The sequence below is a fragment of the Corapipo altera genome, unplaced genomic scaffold (genome assembly GCF_003945725.1).
Source record: "Corapipo altera isolate COAL_440 unplaced genomic scaffold, ASM394572v1 61411, whole genome shotgun sequence".
Lineage (NCBI taxonomy): Eukaryota > Metazoa > Chordata > Aves > Passeriformes > Pipridae > Corapipo > Corapipo altera.
Window position 1 is genome coordinate 14,003,917 of NW_020884875.1, and position 21,016 is coordinate 14,024,932.

The 21,016-nt window shown below is 39.8% G+C and overlaps 1 protein-coding gene across 1 annotated transcript in view; it reads right to left on the reverse strand.

Moving 5' to 3' along the window:
- PGM5 (phosphoglucomutase 5) overlaps positions 1 to 18,026 on the reverse strand; it is a 71,944-nt gene extending 53,918 nt beyond the window's left edge. Inside the window, exons 1-6 of the mRNA XM_027634960.1 lie at positions 17,738 to 18,026; positions 11,059 to 11,221; positions 8,421 to 8,567; positions 4,124 to 4,249; positions 1,393 to 1,583; positions 401 to 555 (exon numbers count right to left, since the gene is read on the reverse strand). Coding sequence (XP_027490761.1) covers positions 401 to 555; positions 1,393 to 1,583; positions 4,124 to 4,249; positions 8,421 to 8,567; positions 11,059 to 11,221; positions 17,738 to 17,998 — 1,043 coding nt within the window. The 5' untranslated portion in view covers positions 17,999 to 18,026. The remainder of the gene's footprint in view (positions 1 to 400; positions 556 to 1,392; positions 1,584 to 4,123; positions 4,250 to 8,420; positions 8,568 to 11,058; positions 11,222 to 17,737) is intronic.
- Between the last annotated feature and the right edge of the window lie 2,990 nt (positions 18,027 to 21,016).

The window sequence follows — 21,016 nt, forward strand, 5'->3', positions numbered from 1 at the left end:
TCTAATACTTGTTGAGTACTGAATTAGTACTTTATCTGTTTTAAACTTCCATGACTTTCATAAGAAGGGCTGTGAGATAAACTGTAAAACATTATTTACTAATAAAAAGAGTCAAGTTTTTTGGAAAAGGAATTACCAGTCAAAGACTTGTACATTAGATTTAACGTATTTATTTCTTTTCCAGATTGAATTAAACTCTTTTCATGCAAGTTAAGATGGGAAAAATTAGTCTAGATAAAATCAAAATGTCATCAAACTAGTTAAAACCATAAAGCACATAAAGCTGGTGAAAATTAGAAGCTCTTATCAAAAGACTTCACAATGATGGAATTGCTATGTAATAAAAATAGAGATAACTAAAGTAATGACCAAGGTGATACAAATAAATGTTTCATCTTACTTGTCCAGGGCTGTGCTAGTAGGCATGCTCCTCCCAAATCCTCGGACACCCATCTGACAAAAGTAAGGAATGCAAGACAGATTGGCAGCAATTATAGCCAATGAATCTGATGCGTTCACAAAGAAACCATTTTGGCCAAGAATCATGTAGCGGTCCTGGAGAAGAAAAGAAATTCAAAAAAGAAATTATAATTCCGTGTATTGTGGAGCTGTAATTTCTTTTACTAGATCCAATGCAGGTAGAGAAAAAAAGGAATGGGCTTTGGCTTACTCACATCCCTCTTTGGGCAGAATAGTTCACTGGCATCATCCTGGCAGGTTTACAATCTCACTATCACACCATCACTCCCTCCTGCCTTGAAAATCACAGCTCTAGATCAGTCTCTAGCTCCAGCCGCCTACATGTCACTTCAGTACTTCTGTTCCTGTCAAGGGAATGCTTGTGTAGGAGAATCTTTTTGCCAATGACACACACTATTAGGTGAGTAGGAGGGTGTTTTGTGTTTACTGACAATAGAAAACAGCTTCTGCTCTTCAGAACCTTTTCAACCTTCTCCCACCCTGTCAGGGCAAAAAGTTTCTGTAATACTTTGCTGTTTATAATGTTGATAATATGATATTAAAATTAAAATAAACAGAGGTTATGATTCAATGCTTTATTTAGCTAAAAATCCCTTAATTTATGATGCTAACCAAAATGGACTTAACATTGTTAGGTCTTACTGTGACAAATCCATATTATGTACAACATGCTGTCTCTTTCTAAATAATTCTGCCTTCAAATCCTGCTTGATTTGCAATCATCTGCAGAGGCAAATTGCAACATATGTGTCTGACTGATGCGTTGCAAATTCTACCATCGGTACCTGAAAGTAATACCACTTTCAGCTTAAACCCATTACTGAAAAGCAAATAAATTATACTTACATTTCCCATATCTGACCTCAGACAAAACAACGATAGTGAAACCTCAAGACAGATCAAAATACTTACTCCATCAGCATCAAAAGCTGCTCCAAATCCATACTCTCCACCTTTCATAGCCTCCAGCAAGGCAGATGCATATGTTAAATTTGGATCAGGAGGCTGTCCACCAAAATCCTCCAGAGGAATACAGTTTATGGCAGAATTTGCAGGAGCTCCCAACTCATCACACAAGATTCTTCTCACATAAGGTCCCATAACTGCAAAAACAGAAATCTGCCATGCAATCACAAAAGTGTATGCTTGACACTGAAATTTTTCACAGCACTGTGGAGAGCTGATATAAAACATACTTTACATAGCAACTCTATACATCTGTCCGAACAACAAAACCCAAACTCTTATTTCACAGAGAAGTATGTGATTGTTCTTCCAATTAATAATTAATTTGTTATTCAGTATAAAACACACAGTTTACCTCTACAGGAAGTGAAAAAGTAATCACTGAATGGGGAAAGATGAAATTTTTATTTCTCCATTATTAAGTAAAGAAATTATCATACGCATAAAGGGTTTTTTCTCACTAGCATGAAAATAAAACGCTATCCTATGTGTCCTGGGATGTAGACAACAGTTTAACACACAATAGCAAGAAAAGTAAACAGCAGGGGAATGTAAATGGGAAATACACCTACCTTAATGTTCCCGTTCACGTGAAAATTGCAATAGATTTGGACATCAAAGAATTTTAGTATATTTTAGTTGCTACCATGCAGATAATGAATAAAAGCTTTCTCAAAACTAACTCCAAAATATTTCTCTTCTTTTTTTTTCGTTAAAGATATGGCCAATTAAGACCCTAGTTTGTGCTATTATATACCATAATTACTGTATGCATTTGGTGACTAATCAGTCACTAACTGAGCACTCTGTGAACAGGTGCCTCAGAGGTGAAAAAATACGAGTGACTGGTCTGTCTCTCATGCCTTCTCTTTCTCCTACCTTATTCCGAGATCTTGCTAACTGGAACAACTGTGACCAAAGGTAAAACCATGTGAGAACCTTGTTTTCAAGAAAATTTAACTCTGTATAACATACCATGATTCAGGTTCTTATCAAAAGTAGACTCCTGACAAATTACTCTTTTTTTATGCCAGTGTTAAAATACCAATGTCTGCAGCATAAAACCACATTCCAGAGGCGCAAATCGAAGACAAATTTCAGAAGACAGTTTTTCAACATACATATGTGGTCCTCTCCAATGTTCGCTACACTGTGGCTAGTGACTCACTTTTGGCTAATGCATCTCATCCACAAAGTCTTCTGATCACATGCCATCAAGAGAAGGACAAACCCCAACTACCTTTGATAGATTGCTCCAACGGTTATTCACCGTTACCCATGAATATGTGAGCGACATTTCAATCTGGATTTGCCTGGACTCAACTTCTCTCTCTCTATTGATTCTTTTTGGTATTTTTGGGAATAACAGACTGAACAATAATCTTTCTGCAGAAAAAAACCCCACCAACTTACTTTGTTGTACAAAGAAATAGTCTTGTATACACTTAATCTATGTGTACTTTATATTATAGTATGGATATTACTGCACCAAGATGCAAGGTCACAAAGCTTGTAAATAAAGGTCATTACCTTGTAAAAAAGAAACAAACTCAACAAACTCAGTCCTTTAAAATTTTTGTTTGCATCAATTTGTCTAACCCTTAGCCAGAGTATGCATCTCTTTGACGACAGGCAAAAATTTTTAACACTCAGTAACAGATTTGGACTGAGAGCTCTACAAAGTATTTGGGGAACGTTCTCTCCAGTACTGTACATGACAGCGGGCAGTGTCTTTCTTATTGCTCTCTCTACATTGTTCGAGGACACAATTTGCCCTTTTGCCACAGCCTGGCAAAACTGGGTGTTCACACCGATTGGATGCAGACTATAATCCTTTGCCATGGCCTGTGAACTGGGTGTTCACACTGACTGTGAACCCACTATGATATTTTGAAGACTATCACACTGTATTAGAGGCCAAGACTAAAATGCTTTACATAAGTTTTCTAAGTCTATACAGCTCCCTTTATTGGTTGATTTTTGTAATCCCATTAAAGAATGAAACCTGTTTTGTTTGATGGAATTTGCTTTCCGTAAGATGATGTTGAACATTCTTACTTATGCTCCTATCCTTCAACTCATTATCTGTAGAAATCTTTACTTACATTTTGATACTATAGCCTAAGATAGATCTCATGCTGATCTATGTCTTCCCAAGTGACACAGCTTCTATTTTTTTTAATACTGGTCCCCTTGCTGTCTTCTGTGACACTTTCAACTTGTCTGCAGTACACTGAAATTAGTGAGACAGAGGTCTCAGCCAACTCTGTAAGGGCTTCTGGGTACAATTTATTCAGACTTATCTAGTTTTATAACATTTAGAATTTGCTCTTAGTAGAGGCTCCTTGGTCACTGGATACTGCAACATACTTCATCACCCTCTCATGGCAAGATTACCTCATCCTGCTTCCTTCCAAATGCAGAAAGAGAACTTTAATTGGATACATATGCCTTTGCTTATTTATGAAGTAAGATAAACTCCTTTGCCTAGTAAGGGATCTAACCCATCGTTAAGATTGCCCTTGTTGGTAGTATAAGGTTCAAATCCTTTCTTATTACCCTTAACATTATATAAAAGTCTGACTTTTATATGCTGTACTGTTATTGAGAAACCACTGCCGTGTAACATTTTTTATCAGGAAATTATTTCTGTCCTGACAGCCACTTAAGTTCATACCTCCATTCATGGCATCAATCCTTATTTTAATCTGGTTGGGTCCGGTCAGCAAATTTCTGATCGCATTGAAGTCAAAAATACTTCGAAGGAGATTGAGGTAGATTTCCACAGAATCCACAATTTCCACTAGAAAAATTACACAGAAAAAAGTGATTACAGTTCACACATGGGAAAATCTCTCTTCCAGCACAGTTCCACCAGTCATGTAACTCAACTGATGTCAGAGCACACAACCTCTACATAACATGGATTTGCTCTGAAGCCTATAGAGGCAAAGTCAAAGACTCTTGCTGCCTTCAGTGTGGCAATCATTAAGCTGAAAAGATAAACAGTTTTGCCTGCTAAAAAACCGCAGAGATAATGTAAGTTGACAGTTCGTATTTCACTGAGAACATTAAAGAGAGTACATTCTATCAAAGTAAACTCTTTATATATCATTCACTAAGCCGCTGAAAAACTTTCCAAGCTAAATAGGTTTATTCTCAGAGGATGAAGATGTCCATGACAAATTGACACCAGACATTCTATTCTTCTGATAGCAGTATCTATCTGCATTATTCCATCAAGACAGATATACAGCCTATTCTTCTAAATTCTGGCACCAGGAATATCTGTGTCCAGTTTGTTGGCAATCTAACATTATACTTTTGCATTGTATACCTCACTGATTTAGAAAAGTAAGGCTCAGATACAACATCTGTTTTTCGTTAAGGCCTTGATAGCTTGAATTTTAAATTCATAAGCAGAGCACTACTAGTTCTTTTGGATGTAAAACATTAAACTAAAATGTATCAATGAAAATAAGTCCGTCATAAGGAAAGCAGTTACTAAACAACTGTCAAAAGCCATGTTTCTCAGTAATCTTGGAATGAATTATTTTTCCTGATTAAATTAAAAAGCATATGTTATAAAAATGTCTTTTCATCTGGTTAAATAAGTATCTTAAAATATTTTAGTTACAAGTTAAATTATTACTTAGAATGTCAGCCAGTTTTGCTCAGAAACACTAACCTTGCCCTAATGTTCTTCTTTCAGGTAACATGAAAATGACACAGACATTTTTTGAGCCTGAGTAAAACACTTAGAACAGATTGCAACAATATGCTTGAAGGAAGAAACAAAAAAAGGCTCTCAAGAATGAAAAACAATCTCTAAAACCTACTTGAAAATTAGTCAGTTCTATGGTATATGTTGAAAGTCTCGAGCTTTCACTAAAATGATATTATTGCATATCTTCTATGCCCTGCTCCTAGCAGTACTTTAGTAGGCTCTAAGCTTTACACATATGAACAAATGTGCATCTGCAGTGGAGCTGCTCACACAAATCAATACAAAGTGCATGTAGGATTAAAGTCCAAAAATTATTTTAGCTCCTACCAAACCCAACTCAGTTGCTTCAACACCTCTGTAGGCTTGATTCACAGGAATTAGTTCATACAACAGAAAAAGCAGAAGTTTTAAATACATCAGATAGTACCTTAAATTACTTTTTAAACTACTTTCATTCTTTCTGCACTTTCAACCTGCATTCAAATCTGTGTAAACTCCACTTACTCATGCACTTATAGGTCAATTACATTGCTTCAGCAGGGTTCCCTGCTCTACTGTCTCAGGTTGATGTATTGTTAGAAGACAAGATTGGGAAATGTTTTTTCATATAAAAACATACAGAAAAATTGCAACTATTTGTATGCACTTTTATACTAATGTAGGGGAGGGCTGTCTCATTTTCATTTAGAAACATACAATTTGGAGAGATTAAAAAGCTTGAAAAAACCAAAATTTAAAATTCTGGCAATTTTTTGATTCCGGAGTGGTGCTGGAGCTGAATTTTCTTTGCTTTTTGTTTGCCTGAAAAACCCAAATGTGTTCTTTGCAATAAAATAAAATAAAAAAAAAAAAAAAAAAAAAAAACACCAAAAAAACCAAAATAAAACAAAAAAACCCCAAACACAAACCAAATAAAACAAAACACAACTGAATGGGGTTTTTAATGAAAAACTTTATTTCTCAAAATGTAAAGTTTGGGTGGAAAAAAAACTAGCTTTAATTCTAGAGCATCAGGAACGAGCAAAAGTTTTTGACGCCATGTAGAGTTTTACAGTATTTGAAATATATGAAACAGAGATGGAATAGATATGAAATAGATATGAAATTTGAAATATATGTCAGAACCCCTTCCTTTGCTTCTTACTCCTTCAAGGAGATAGCTAAGTTAGATAATTTTGAATCAAGTGTAGGCATAAAAGTATTCACATGCTTAAAATTAAACGTGCTTCAGCACTCCCTTTAGATTTGGATTCACTGGATGCATAGTGCCACAACTTTTCAGAAAGTGTGAGCAAAGAATGAATAAACTTAGATTCTCACAAACTTTTCTGTCAATTAGACTTCCATAAGCAAACCATTCCTAGTCCAAAACAGTTTTTGTTTGGTGTTTAACTACTAGCAAGCATAAGTACATATATTTGGCAAAGATACTTGGCTAAAAGCTGAGGCCTGATGCACTTGAAGACTGTAGTTCAGATTCCCTATGTGCAAAACGAACGCAACACTTACCTATAGATGCACACAGCATCAGACACAAGGAAGAGGAGTTGGAAACCATGGTTCAATTAGAAAACTGTGGCCTAATTGCCATCACAGAAATATGGTGGGACAAGTCACATGACTGGAGCACTGCAGCTAAGGGCTACAAGCTTTTTGGAAGAGACAGGTTTAGAAGGAGGGGTGGAGTGTTGCGCTCTCTGTTAAGGAAGGGAGGGATTGCAAAGAGCTGTCCCTGAGAAACAGCCATGAACAGACTGAGACCCTGGGCTTGAAAATCAAGGTGCAGACCAACAAAGGACACTTTGTGGTTGGGGTCTACTACAGCCACTTGACCAGCAGAGTCTGCTGACGAGACTTTTGCTTTATTTAAAGAAAAAAACCTACCTCCATTGGCAACTTCAAACTTCACTCCAAACTCTCCTCCAAGTCTCCCTAGCTGGATGTTAAACTAATTCTAGCAGCTGCTTTGATCTTTCAGATGATATATGACAGAACAATGTCATCTGCCTAGACTTTTTCAAGGCCTTTGACACACAAGTCCCACACAACCTCTTATCTCTGAACTGGAGACACATGGATTTTATGGATGGACTATTCAGTGGATAACGAATCAGCTGGCTGACACAACCAGAGAGTTGTGGGTATTGGCTCTATGTCCAGGTGGAGGCCACTGAGGAGTGGTTTCCCTGAGGCGTCTGTCTTGGGACTGATGCTCTTTAATACCTTTATCAATGACATTGACAGTGAGATCAAGTGCACCCTCAGCAGGTTTGCAGATGACATAAAGCTGGTTGGTGCAACTGACACAACAGAAGGAAGGGGTGCAAAGCAGAGGTACCTGGACAAGCTTGACATGTGGGTCCATGAGAACCTCCTGAGGTTCAGAAAGTTCAGACACGAATACAGACTGGGAGAACTCACTGGGAGCAGCCATGCAGAGAAGGACTTGGGATTCTTGTGGATGAAAAGCTGGGCATAAGCCAGAAATGTGCACTTGCAGCAAAAAAAGCCAACTATATCCAGGGCTATCACAAGACAGATGGCCAGCAGGTCAAGGGAGGTGATTCTCCCCCTCTATGCTTCCCTCATAAGACCCCACCTGGAGTGCTGTGTCAAGCTCTAGGGTCCTCAGCACCAAACAGACATGGACCTGTTGGAGCAGGTCCAAGGTAAGGCCATGAAGATGATCAGAGGGCTGAAGCACCTCTCCTATGATGTCAGGCTGAGAGAGAGAGGTAAGATTGGTCAGCCTGGAGAAGAGAAGGCTCTGAGGAGACCCTATAGTAGCCTTCCAGTATCTTAAAGGAGGCTTATACAAAGACTTTCAACACAAGCAAATAGGGGTAGGACAAGATGGAAGGGTTTTAAACTAAAGGAGGAGAAATTTATATTAGATTTTATGAAGAAATTCTTTACTGTGAGGGCAGTGAGGCACTGCAATAAGTTGCCCAGAGATGTTCTGGATGACCCATCCCCGGCAGTGTGCAAGGCCAGGCTGGATGGAGCTCTGAGTAACCTGTGGAGGATGTGCCTGCCCATGGCAGGGGTGGCTGGAACGAGATGATCTTTAAGGTACCTTCCAATAAAAACCATTTTATGATTCTATACTGACTTTTATTTTAATAACTTTTACTAAGGCATTTTGAAGAACTAAAGTTTTGTTTTTGTAATTACGCATTATAATTCTGCAGCAATACTAATACTTAGACTCAATGTATTTAGCATGCATAAAAGCAGACATTGCTACCTCGGAAAGGTTTGAATTTGTTCTCCAGATCAAATTCTTGTCTTCCCAGGCGTGATAAATCAACTCTGAGATCAGGACAAATTGCATATTCCTCCAAGGTTTTGCTGATTTGATAGATTTTTTCTGAAACCATATCTGGAGCAGGTCCTAAAAGAGAAAATAAAGTGGTGGGTCATTTCTGTTAAATGAAGGTTCCCTATTTTAAAAGTAAGTGCTACAGCAAACATTTTTCAGAATATATTGGAGTTAGTACGGAATAAACACAAAGTACTACAGTAAATAAGGTCCGTTCTTTCACCACAACACAAGCTTAAAATGTTTTTTTGAAAAAATAAAACATGGAAATATAGTGCGTTACACACAACATTTTGATTTACGTAGAGTATTTAAATCAATCATTACCCAGGAGCAGGGAGGATGAGGGAAGCAAAAAACACACAGTCATCTTTCTTTGAGTTTATTGCTCAACGACTGCCTTTTTTTAACTCTTCATAGAATCTCAATGTAGTTATTAAAGGAAAGTCTGTCCTTCAGCAGTAGTTTCTGTTGTTTCATAGCACTTTCTGCAAATGCACACTTCTGAAGGTCTGCTAGTTTGGCGTTCCACATTATTTCATTAGAAAAAAAATGATCGCTTCTAAATGCCTTGGCAGTTTGACAGTGGTGCTGTATTGCAGTTTTCCTCCAATAGCTTAATGAAATTTATCTTTGTTGGAATTTAAAATACCTTAATTGCTCAACAATTAGCAATCTCAACCTGAAATAATTATGTCATTTGGAAACAGAAGACATATCTTACAAGTGAATTACTTTCACTGCCAAAGCCTGAAAAATGGTTCTACTTTTAAAGATTTACTGTTAACCAACAAAAGTTGCAGGCTTGATGCAAAAATTACTAGATGAATTATGCCATATGTAGTGCAAGTCCTTTCTGGCTTATCTGACTCTTCATAGCTTACACTAAAGCCATGCTTTCACTCTAAAAATTATTTCCTTTAGTCTCTTTTATGTGTTCTCTCTCCTATGCCAAAGAGCCTTTGAAGATTTTTTCAGTGCTAATTTCCCATTATATGCCATGTAGCTTTGCCATGTAAATTAGTGTGTTCCATCTCAGATGCAGTGTACCAGATGTTCCAAACCAATACAATAAGTAACAGTCACTTAACTCTTCTTTCGGCTTAGAATACTACTTCTTACTAATTCAAACTCATCCAAAGGGTGAGAACAGGTTTCATTAGCTCCAGAACATCCTTGATAGATGGATGTCTTATCTATTGATATTTCCAGCTAAGGAGATCCCACAGTGTCACCCTACGTTTTCTTGTACAGCTATAGAAACAAACCACTTCTGCTTGACCTGGATCAATAGACTGAGAAATAATGTAGAGCAACGATAACCTTCCCTAGGAGCTTTTTGCTGTGTCTAGCCATTCTCTTACTTCAAAAGCCTTACCTAATTATCAGCCCACATTTTCTCAGCTGTAACTTAAACTAATTGCTTTTCATGATGCCCCCAGTGATTAACATAAATACTTGAACCTTGTGATTTTTGTTTGAGGAGTGTTTCATATATAAAGCTTAACAGACTTTTTGAATTCTCTTTAAAAAGGTAAAGCACATTAAAAAGACTTCCCCACCATTTCCCATTTATCATAGAGACTGTAGGTATATGTGGTGTTTTAAAGTTTATAGAGTGCTAATGCATCTAACAGTTTGGCTCTGGTATGTGTGTGCTGTGACCCTGGCTTTCTCACTGGATGCCCTTACGCAGTCCCTCTAATCTCTCTGGGATTCAAGCCTATTCTGTTTATAAAATCCCATTCATTTAACCATGGACATTTTTTTAAAAAGGGACAAGGGAGAAGCACCCTCTTCTCAAGTTCACCCACAATGGGGAAGGAAAGATTTTAAAAACACTTTCAGATCAGTTTTTTCAGGTAGAAAACACTCTATATGTATGAGGTATACAAGGTGTCAGCAACTGCCACCACAATGTTTTATGGGTGTACACAGATATATAATATAAAACATACTGAATGTGTAACATACCTACCTGCATTAGCTTGTCAGTTTTGGAAAACAGGACATTAGCTATATACCCAAATTCCGTTATTCAGGGGTGGAACTGCAGTAGTTAAAATTGTACAACCCTTTCCCTGGGTAAGACGAGTTACTTCCTGGGTAAACATAAGAAGTGCTTTCTTCCATACAAGACAATGAGTTATACTGCTTACAGCATTTCTGAAATTACATGCTTTAAAGTAAATGCCATGACAAGCAACACAAATATGAGCAGAACAGAGCTCCCTCATAAGTATCTTTATAAAAGTATCTTTATACGGAACTGTTACAGTGATCTGAGAGACTACATAAAATACTATAAAAACAAGATAGCAAACCTCTTGTTTATAGAAATCTCACATCTACTACAAGGACTTCAGTAAGGATTTAATGCTTATTGTACAGATCCGTGCAGACAAATACACCCCTATTACCGAAAAAAAGAAAAAAGAGACATCTGTGTTCTTCACAGTTTTAACAGAGAAAGTGAAAAACACATAAAGGCAGCTAGTTATCCTTGTCAGCATATTTTCAGTATACTAAGATGCAATGTTGTAGTATGTTGCTAAACCCATACCTCCATTGGCAACTTCAAACTTGACTCCAAATTCTCCTCCAGGTCCTCCAGGACTGTGGCTAGCTGTTAGAATAATTCCACCAGCTGCTTTGATCTTTCGGATGATACACGAAACAGCAGGTGTGGATAAGATACCATTCTGTCCAATAACTAATCTGCCGATCTAGGTGGAAAAAAAGCCAAAGTGCTCTGAATAGTACTACATTTTTAAAAATTAATATATAAACACACACATATGGGCATTTATGTACAGAATACAAATGGTAAAGTCCTAGTATGGAACATGTTCTTTTGCAGAGAAATATACATACATGCATTGGTTGCATGCTAATCTGGAGCACTGACAAAAAAACATTGTATCCTGGCACATTAAACACCAGTGGTCTGTGTACTGACAGTAAAGCAAGAGCACAGTCATGACAGTGATTTGCAAAGCTCCCAAGCATAGCCCTGGGCCATGATCCTGCTATCAAACCTTTCCAGGTATCCTCACAAATCAGCAAACCCCCTCAGATACCAATATAATTTAGCGATGACTGTGTCAATGCAATTTTCACGTCTGGGGCTTTAACCAGCATGAAAGAGAATAGCCTTTCAAAGAGCAGCCTTTCAGTGCAACCACAAGCATTACTACACACTAGGACCAGCAGTCTCTTGCAGTTACACCTCTATTACACCTCTATTACACCTCTATTACACCTCTATTACACCTCTATTGCCAAGGCACCGTTGGATGTCCTGCTCTACAGAAAGCTTTGCTCCTCTTTCAGCCATCAGCGACTCCTGGGCTATTCCAAATGAACAGGGTGTGTTTCCCAGGGCACAGCTGAGCAGGGGAAGTTCCCACCATTCTTAAAGTTAAAAAAGACCTTATAGGCGGTGTTATTAAACACTGACTCAATGTGTTTGGTATTATGTGCAGTTCCACTGTAAGGTTCCAATTTCAAAACCTTGCCTTCATCCCCTACACAGATACTACAGCTTTAGCTGAACATAAATAATCTAGAAGCCAACCAGAAATGTATTTACAAAGAAATACAAGAGTTCCAATTTCTGGAAGGTAGACACAGAAAAAAACAGAGAAGGGGAGGTTAGTGTCACAGATGAGAACTGATGCAGCTGCATATAGAGCTGAAAAGTGTATTGCTAATGTTCAGGGTTTTTTAATAACATCACTATAACCCCACCCCCCACCACTATTGAGTAGTAGTTTGGGAAGGGGCAGGGAGTGGGTAGAGGGGGCAGAGGGAGAGTCAGAACACTGAATTCTTCCCACTCCCCATCTGAAAACAGACTGGGAGTTTAACTTCAGTTTTTGTTCTCAAGTTTGAAGGAGATTTGATAGCTCTGTGTGGCAAAGCAGCAGTACATGAGGTGCTACTTTTCTCCTTTCCATAAAGAGCTGTTTCTTCACATCCAGATGACCTTCCGGTCACTCATGTGAAGCACTTAGTTACTCAGAAGTGCAGTTTCAAATAATTTCAGAAAAGCAAAGGATTAATAGATTATTTATTCAGCCTGCTTTTGTGAACTATTTTAGTTTTAAAAAATAGGATTTCCACAAAGAAATTATCAACTTCTAAAGTAAGCACAGTAAGTTACTTTTTGATAGCTCTCACAAAGCACAGGCTATGGTTAGCCATTTCTCTTTCACTGAGAAGTAAAAGATCTGCTTTCAAATTTAAAAAAAATGCACAGAAAATGCATTCTATTAACTGAGATTTCTACCTCAAGATCTGAGGATGCAATGATTGATTGTCCGCCTGGTTTTCTTTTCACAGTTTTTGCAGCTAATTTTGAAGCCTATGGATTGTTGCTGGAAAACAGGAGAGCTATCAAAATTATAAATACAGTTCATGTAAATCTCCAAGGTTCATTTGACTTGTTCTTACTACTATTAGAAAAATGTTTTGTTTCACTGTCTTTTTTTCTCCCAGGTTGGAACAATTCCAAAGGAGAGGGGAAAAAAAAGTTAAGAAACAAAAAAAATTATTATGGAAAGAAAAACATGATGAAAATAAATACTGAAAATGTTTGTTTTGAATATTGTCTCTCCCTTTTTTAAACTATGAAGCATGTAGAAAGCTAGAGCAATGACTCAATCTTCCAAATACAGCTGTCAGAAAAGGGTGCCAGCTCTTAAAACAGCATTGCGTATGGGTAAGCAAAAGGAATATGACAGCGATAACATTTTACATAATGTTTGAAAACCACAAAACTAAATCTATCTCAAGGTACTCAAGTATAAATGCATTTATATTTGCCTACAGGCTTATCATGAGTACATTTTCTGTACTTCTAAACTAGTGAGTTTAAGTTTTTGCCTTCGTGCACATCAAAACTGTATTTTTAAAAGTTAATACTTAGATTATTCAGAATGCATAAATTACCTAGCACCTACCATATTTCATTTTTCCTGTTCAACTGGAGTTACACAAACTAGTTTACGCATTTTTCTGGATGCCAAATATTTATATAAACATGAGTAATTTGTTTTGCTTTCAGCATTTTTCAGAAGGCTATCATTTCTATACTACTTAGAAGTATTTATTATACTAATTTCTATACGATAGAAATACTGCAATACTTTGTATTTCAAATTAAGGATTTTGAAGTCAAATTACATGAATGATAAACTGGTATTTTATTTGCAGTGACTACTATAAAGTTTCACCTTATATTAAGGTCTTCAGTGCTTTTACAAAACTCCCTGAAGACACTGCAGATCTTAGAGGTGTAAATGTGCTACCCATCTTCCTCTGCTTTCTTTGTTTTGACGGCAAGAATGCAGAATGTCATCTTCTCTTGGCTCAGAAGCTCTTAATTTTGTCTCTGAACCAAATACTAAATGGACATTTAGTTAATTCTTTAATTAATTTAATTAATATCAGATTTTATAGACTTCTCACAATCTGGGCTAAAACAGTAACCAAATATTATCCACACACTGACTCACAATTAAAGTTTTAGTAACATTGTTCTGAAAAACTTGGACATAGCGTTGAAAGATTATCTTTGGAATTCAAAAACTTGCATGGCTACAAGATCACAGGCATGTAATGTCTCTTCTAATACTTTGTCCCTACGCCACATTATAATTTGTCACTCTACGTTTAGTAGCAACAGCAGAAACAAAGATCCTCAGCAAATGGTTACAGCTGAAAGAATAAAATAACAAGTACTTTACAAGAACATTTTTATGCAATATTACCACTTGCAGCTGTGCATTTTCAGACAATTCAGTTGATTGTCATGGAGTCACTTAATGCTTTTTTTAATTATTTTTTCAAGTAATCTCTCATATGCCTCTGTCAACTATACTCGAAAGAACACGAAGCAAGCAAATTACATCCTGAATAACATGGGGCTGTGTCCTCCTATCCTTTACTATAGTACTCTAAAGATGACTGAGCACTATAATCAATGTAGAAGCAAATAAATCAATCACACACGGCCAGGAAAGGAGGCCAAGATTCACATGGAAGGCCATGGAAACTAAAACCAACATGGTATTATATAGAATACAACTGTAAAACTCAACTCTCTGCCATCTCAAACTTCTACAGCATTACTCTACAGTCTCTCTAGTATGTTGTCATGACTTTCCATATTCAGTGGATGATTGTCAGCTTCTGATCTGGCACTTAGACTCACAAATAGCAGCTTCTCATTTAAACCTATCCTAAACTTTGCATCAAAAATGACACACCCCATACAGCTGGTGAGTCTAATGGAATATTTGCATCTAAGTTGTAGAGGAACTGTATTGCAACTGCTGGAGCTTTTCACCTCACTTCTTCCAGACATTAAGGCTGAAGGATGCTACTACTGGCAGGACACAGGTGAAAAGAGCAACAGAGCCTCAGATGCTGTCCTACCACTACTTTGTAAAACTGCTTGTTGTAACCCAGAATGGTACAGAACCTCTGTCTGGCCTTCTTCACTCTGCCCCACCCTCCCATGACATGCAGTCCCTTACCCGAATGTGTTTGCTCCAGCCCCAGCTGTATGCCCCATTTAAGGGTGACCCTGATTAGCCATCTTCAGCTCTGAGCAGAAAGATTTGTGGGCGCATGTGCTGCTTGCAACTGCAGAGCATGGACCAGGCTATAGCTGCTGCCACCAGTGGAAGTCTACACAGGCTATAGCTATGGAGCATGTACCTTCAGCCCCGAGCTGGAGGGCATGAGCCAGTGAGACCGAGGATGAGAAGAAGGCAGGCCAAGCACTGGCAGCTGACTGGGAAGAGGACCTCATCTCATTCCTTGTACTGGAGCCTATGCCAATTGTGCTAGGCTGTTAACACAGGGGGAATGTGGGATGAGTCACCGAGTTAGAACAAGAGGAACCTAGCAACTCTAAAGGGCAATACATTTACAGTTGATAATAGAAAGCCATTTTTATTTTTGTACTCAGCAGGCACAACTAACAGTTACATTCAGTATGTGTCTCCCAGGAAGAAGATTCAAGTTCAGTTTCTCAGCAATATGTGGCTATCCCTCTCCTGGCACTCAGGGTGGCTTAAGGTTTTCAATGCAGCTTCAAGGCTTCCACACATTTCATCCAATCCTGCCTACCTCAGTTCACTTCTTTCCCTGTGATAGGGCCTACATTCCTTCTAGTGACATTAACATGATCCAAGGGGAGAGATCTTTGCCCTCATGGGTTTTTCCTTCCTCTCTCTCAACTTACATAGCACAGCACTAAACAGTGCCATCAAGGAGGTTCAGATATTTTCCCACCAGGTGTATTTTAACAGCCAAAAAACAAAACACACCAATAGTACTCACTAAATAAATGTGAGGCTTAAGCACTTACAGTGTGCTTGAGAGAAATAGAGGGTGACCAGGGTGAAGACGTTAGAGAGGGAAAGAAGCATTAGCAGATGGAAATGGGAAGTCTTTTCAGTATTAGTAGCTCCCCACCAGCTGGCCTACCAAATTTGTGAGGACTGTGCCATTAGTAAAAGTATCATGAATGAATTCAGATATTTGTGGGAACTGTGAGCACAAAAGTTTGGGAATTTGCTTCAGAAAACACTAGCGAGAAACTGTTTCCAAGAAACTTGCAGTAAATTAAGCACGTGGAATCATTATTATAGCAAGGTGCCAGAAACATGTGAAACTGGAACTCTCCTGAGGTCAGAAAGATATTCAAGGAAGAAAGAGCAAGATGGGGAGCGTGACAAAAGCAGCAGGAAGGAAGAAGGCTGACAGAAAAAATTAGTCAGCATAACCTGGTTGAGAAGCATCTGCTGTTCTATACTCTAAATTTCTTTTCTTTTTCAGTACCTCAGTCCTTGTGGTCATCCTGCAGCTGTAACCCACTCTTGTAGCTCCTGCCAGTGTGCAAGCATAGGCAAGGATCTCAGCCTCAGTAGGGCAGTTCTTGCTGCCAGATTCTTGCTTTAATTGTTGCTGCACTTTATCCCACCTGTACTACCCTTGCCACTGTCCTCACTTTAACCAGTGTCCCCCTGACAGCCCTTCTCACACCCAGGGCCACATAAACCCTGGCATCTGCACCAACTCCCTGTGTGAATGGCTATTTTGCACAAGGAAGCCAGTATGTAACATAAGCAGTCTCTCTGAAATCTCCAGTATCATTAAGCATCAGCTCGATGCTATTAGTGTGCTGAGAACATGCTTTAGGAATAATTTTAAAGTACTCATTATTTATATCAGACTGCGTAGTCTATATAGCTTGTATGTGACAACAAATCAGCAGGAAAAAATTTGGACACATACAGAGATTCATTTCAAAGTTGAAAGAATGAGCTTCTGAAAAAAATTAAATTCCCTACCAAAAGAAGATCTATAAAACCATATCATTCCTTTTGCCAAATCTAGAGGATCAATTTAGCCACCATAACAAGAGATAGTAGCTTCAGTTCTGCTTTGAAGTGGGAACTTCAAGCCTACATTATCTGGTATTTCCAGCTGTCTGTACATACATATCCACAAACGAATGCGCATGTATCTAGCAGAAGACAACAGTTTTCTAGTTAAGTTCTTTCCTATTTTCAAAACTGTAGAAGAGAAATCTGTATCCCATGTGGCCACAAAGGCTTCTGCGACTGCAGTCTTCTTGCATTTTGTAATTTGTTTGCAAGTGCACAATAGAAAAGAATGATTATTTGCTTAAGATGCAGCCAAAACGCTGAACTCCTCTTCCCTCAACAGTACCATTTTCCTTGAATATTTCTAAAATATCCTGAGCAGCAAACACATTTCTGATACCTTTGTTTCCCACGCACATATTTTTAAGTCTTGCTACATTTTCTCCTTCAGAGTGAACCCTATGTTTCAACTGCCATTCCTTCCTCCTTCTAAAATAAAGTGAAACAACACGGCACGGCTGGCAGTCTCCTGAGGGTGCCACCATCCCCACCGTCAAACCCCGACGGAGCCACCACCCATGCCAGAGCCCAGCCGAGGGGACACACGAGCCGGCACGGGGATGGCTCGGGCACCTGACGGGTAGAGCGCCGAAACAGCCGGACGCGAAGTTCCTCCTGGTTTTATTTGTATATTGAGCGCTGTCCGGGTGACGACACCAGAAGGTTCTCCCCGTGCTCAGGGGCTGCCCCGCGCCTCCCGCTGCCGGGACCGCTGGTGCGGGCAGAGCGCGGGTCCCGCTGCACGGAGGGGGCGAAGGGGAGGGCGAGGGAGCCGCTTACCCCGTTGGCCGCGGCCATCTGAACGACGATCTCGATGGCCGTCTTGCTGAAGTACCTGCCGTCGCTGCCCACCACCATGGTGCAGCCCTGCCGGTCGCGAAGGTCGACGGAGGAGAGCAGGCTCTGCACGAAGTTGGGCAGGTAGTTGCGCTGGCTCTCGAAGAGCGCCGTGGGCCGCCGCAGCCCCCCGCCGCCCGTCGGCCGCTGGTCCTCGTAGGGCGCTGTCTGCACGGTCAGCACCGGGATGGGGGTCCGCTCCATGGCGGCCGCCGCCCGCCCGGCTGTGGGTCCGCTGGGGAGCGGCAGCCCTCGCGCAGGGTGCCGAGCAGGCGGAGGGGAGCCCACAGGCGTCTCCCCGGCGGGGGCGGGCCAGCTCAGCCCTCAGCGACCCGTGGCGGGAGCCCGGCGCCGCGGGGGAGCCGGGGCGGGCACGGGGTGCGCACCGCCCCTTCCCCGCCCGCCCCGCCGGGGCCCCCGCCGGCGCCTGGGCGTCAGCGAGGGTGCTCGCGGCTCGGCAGGCCGCTGCCATCACCATGCGGCGGCCCCGGCCAAAAATAACCCTGGAAAGCGAAGCCGAGAGCTGCGTCTCCTGCCAGGGATGTAATTGGAGGCAGCGAGGAGCGGGCGAGCCAGCGCCACACACTTGCTCGGGGGGATCACGGTCTGTCAGCGCTGGGGCCGTCCCCCGAACCCCGCCGGCCGCCGCCGGGCCGCAGCAGCCCCCTACCTCAGGGCATGGAGAGCAACCGGCGGCAAAGCTTAGTTCAGTGACATATGTGTTCATTGTGCTTTGATTAAATGCAGAGGTGGTGGCCCTAGTGATTGTGAAGATGCCTGGCGTTTCCCTGTATAAAGGCTGTAACTGTTACAGGTGCCTGTAACTGTCAAACATCAGCAGAATTTTGCCATCCAAAGGCTGGTTTCACACTGCACCCACGCAGGACAACCCTGTTGGCTGGAGAGTTGGAAAAAATGGTCGTGTAACCTCGATGTCATTCTTGTGTTAAAGAAATCCCTGGTGTACACCTGCACCTGAGCAGGCAAAAGCAATTTTGTAAGGCATTTTTCTGTTCTCTACAAAAGAGACTGCTCATAAACTGCTTATAAGCCCAACAGAGTGTCCTGGCTCAATAAGACAACACGTTAGCTCTGTGACAGGAGGTGGCTGGGCAAACATGGGGTAAACTGCTTTTATCTCTTACACAGACTAAGAGCTCATTAGGAATCAGTGAGCATCACCTGATGAATGGTAACGAGAGGAATGCAGTCATGGTTTTGACCTCTATTTCTACAGACTCTTTGGTGGTTCATAGCAGATAGAGTGTGACAGTTTCAGATACAATTGTCTGCTACACAGCCATCCCTTTGCCAGGACCACTGCCATTGCAGTAGAGCGCTATGCATGCTACGGTAGGCAAGGCCCAACACTTTAAATAAAAATTTAAATAAAGTTTAAAGTTTAAATAAATTAATCCACTGAAGCAGATCCAGGAATTCCAGCTCCACTGACAGAACGCCCTTATATGGGGCCATATACTCTCACAGAGAACCACAGCACGTACAGGGAAGAAGTAATCTCTTCTCTTTGTTAGACCTCCTAGCCTGTAGTCGTGATTGTGGCTTCCTGTACTGATTCAGAATTAATTTTAAAAAGAAAAAGGAAACAAATTGGTCCTGTGGAAATGCCAGATCTCATATTTGTGCTGTAAACAAGGCATAGCTATAGATGAGATTGCTATATCTCAAATAATTTTGGGCACTGCCACCAGTGAAACCATGACATATAGTCTGCATTAGTGAAAGGCTGAAATAGAATCAGATAACTGCTATCTACCACAACAAGTACCCAACAAGGAAACAGCAACAAAGATCAGAAACATTAGAAAGAACAAATTATAATATCCAAATGCAAAAAAAAGGAAAACATATCACCAAAGTAAGAAGAAATGCAATAGTCTTTGAATAAAGAGTAGACTGTATTTTTCATATGTATTGGGGAAATGTGTTCAGCATTTGGAAGAAAATATAGCCATTTGAATCAATGTTAAAAATTCTGCAAGCATTCCCAGAACAGACATTTAAAAGGGACAATCAGTGACAATTTTCCAGAACTGCTTGTCTCAACTCATATCATTTATGTAAATATTGCTGAAGAATAATGAAAAAGTGTGTTTTACAGTCTTCAAGCATTCTCTTGACAAGGGCTCTACCAGAAGTGTAATGGGTATTGAAATGAGCACTGTAAATTTTTTAGTTCAATCTCAAGCTCTGCTTGAGATAAGCCCAAGCAAAAGTATACGTCACTCCTCTTTCATTGTGATTTCTGTAATACTTTGCAAAATTCAGTTTCATAAAGTCATGCTATTTCAGGAGGAGCTCAGATTTTGTTTTAAAAAAAGAATTACCAGCCTTCACAGTAACAGTACAAAGCATGAAAAAGTTGGTGTAGAGAGCCTGAACATTTTAGTACAAAAGCTGAAAAAGAAAAAAATTCTTACTTTTTAAAATAAATTCTTCAATTTCCCATTACCCAGAGTAGCATTATGTTGATTCATGTAAAAGTGCTTCAATTTGTCTTTTATATCAACGCAAGTCCCACAAGCAGTTCTACTCTCAGCAGATTTCATTGAAAAGTGAAGGTCTCTGTAAATGGCCAGTATTGCAGTACATTAAGTGATTACTGCTGTGTATCTCTAACAGATGACTAATTATCTATGTGGGATGATATTAAAAGTCTGGAATGTCTTGTTGGAAAACAACAGCTAAATTTATTCTTCATATTACCGTAGTGTGTTGTGAGTTAGTTTTTGAGAGGTTATTAAAATAAAAAATAACTTAATGTAGTGATAAGATACATGTTAAATTTGTTCCATTTCCAAGTCAAAAATTACCTTTCTGACTGCCAGTTTTAGAAACTTGGTTTGATGTATGCTGTCTGGTTCAGGAATATTTTCACCCCTTTTAATTCTTGAGCCTTAAAATGTTTACCATAACTCATTTGTCTTGTGACAACAAGACAATTTACTTTAAGAGCTACAATTTTTATGTTTGCTTCTCTCTTTTTTTTTTTTTTTTTTTTTTTACCAGCACTGTACTGGTGTCTTTCTTTGTTCTGTTAGGTCCAATTTTTTCATGCACTGAACTGGGAATTGGGTTGTTGCCTGTGTTGACTCGAAGGAAAGAAGTCTGTCCCATAGCAACAAAAACCCTTTATAGCCACACAATTCTGATTCAGTTGATCTGGTGACCTGCGGTGTCCCCTCTGCAAAATGGCAGAAG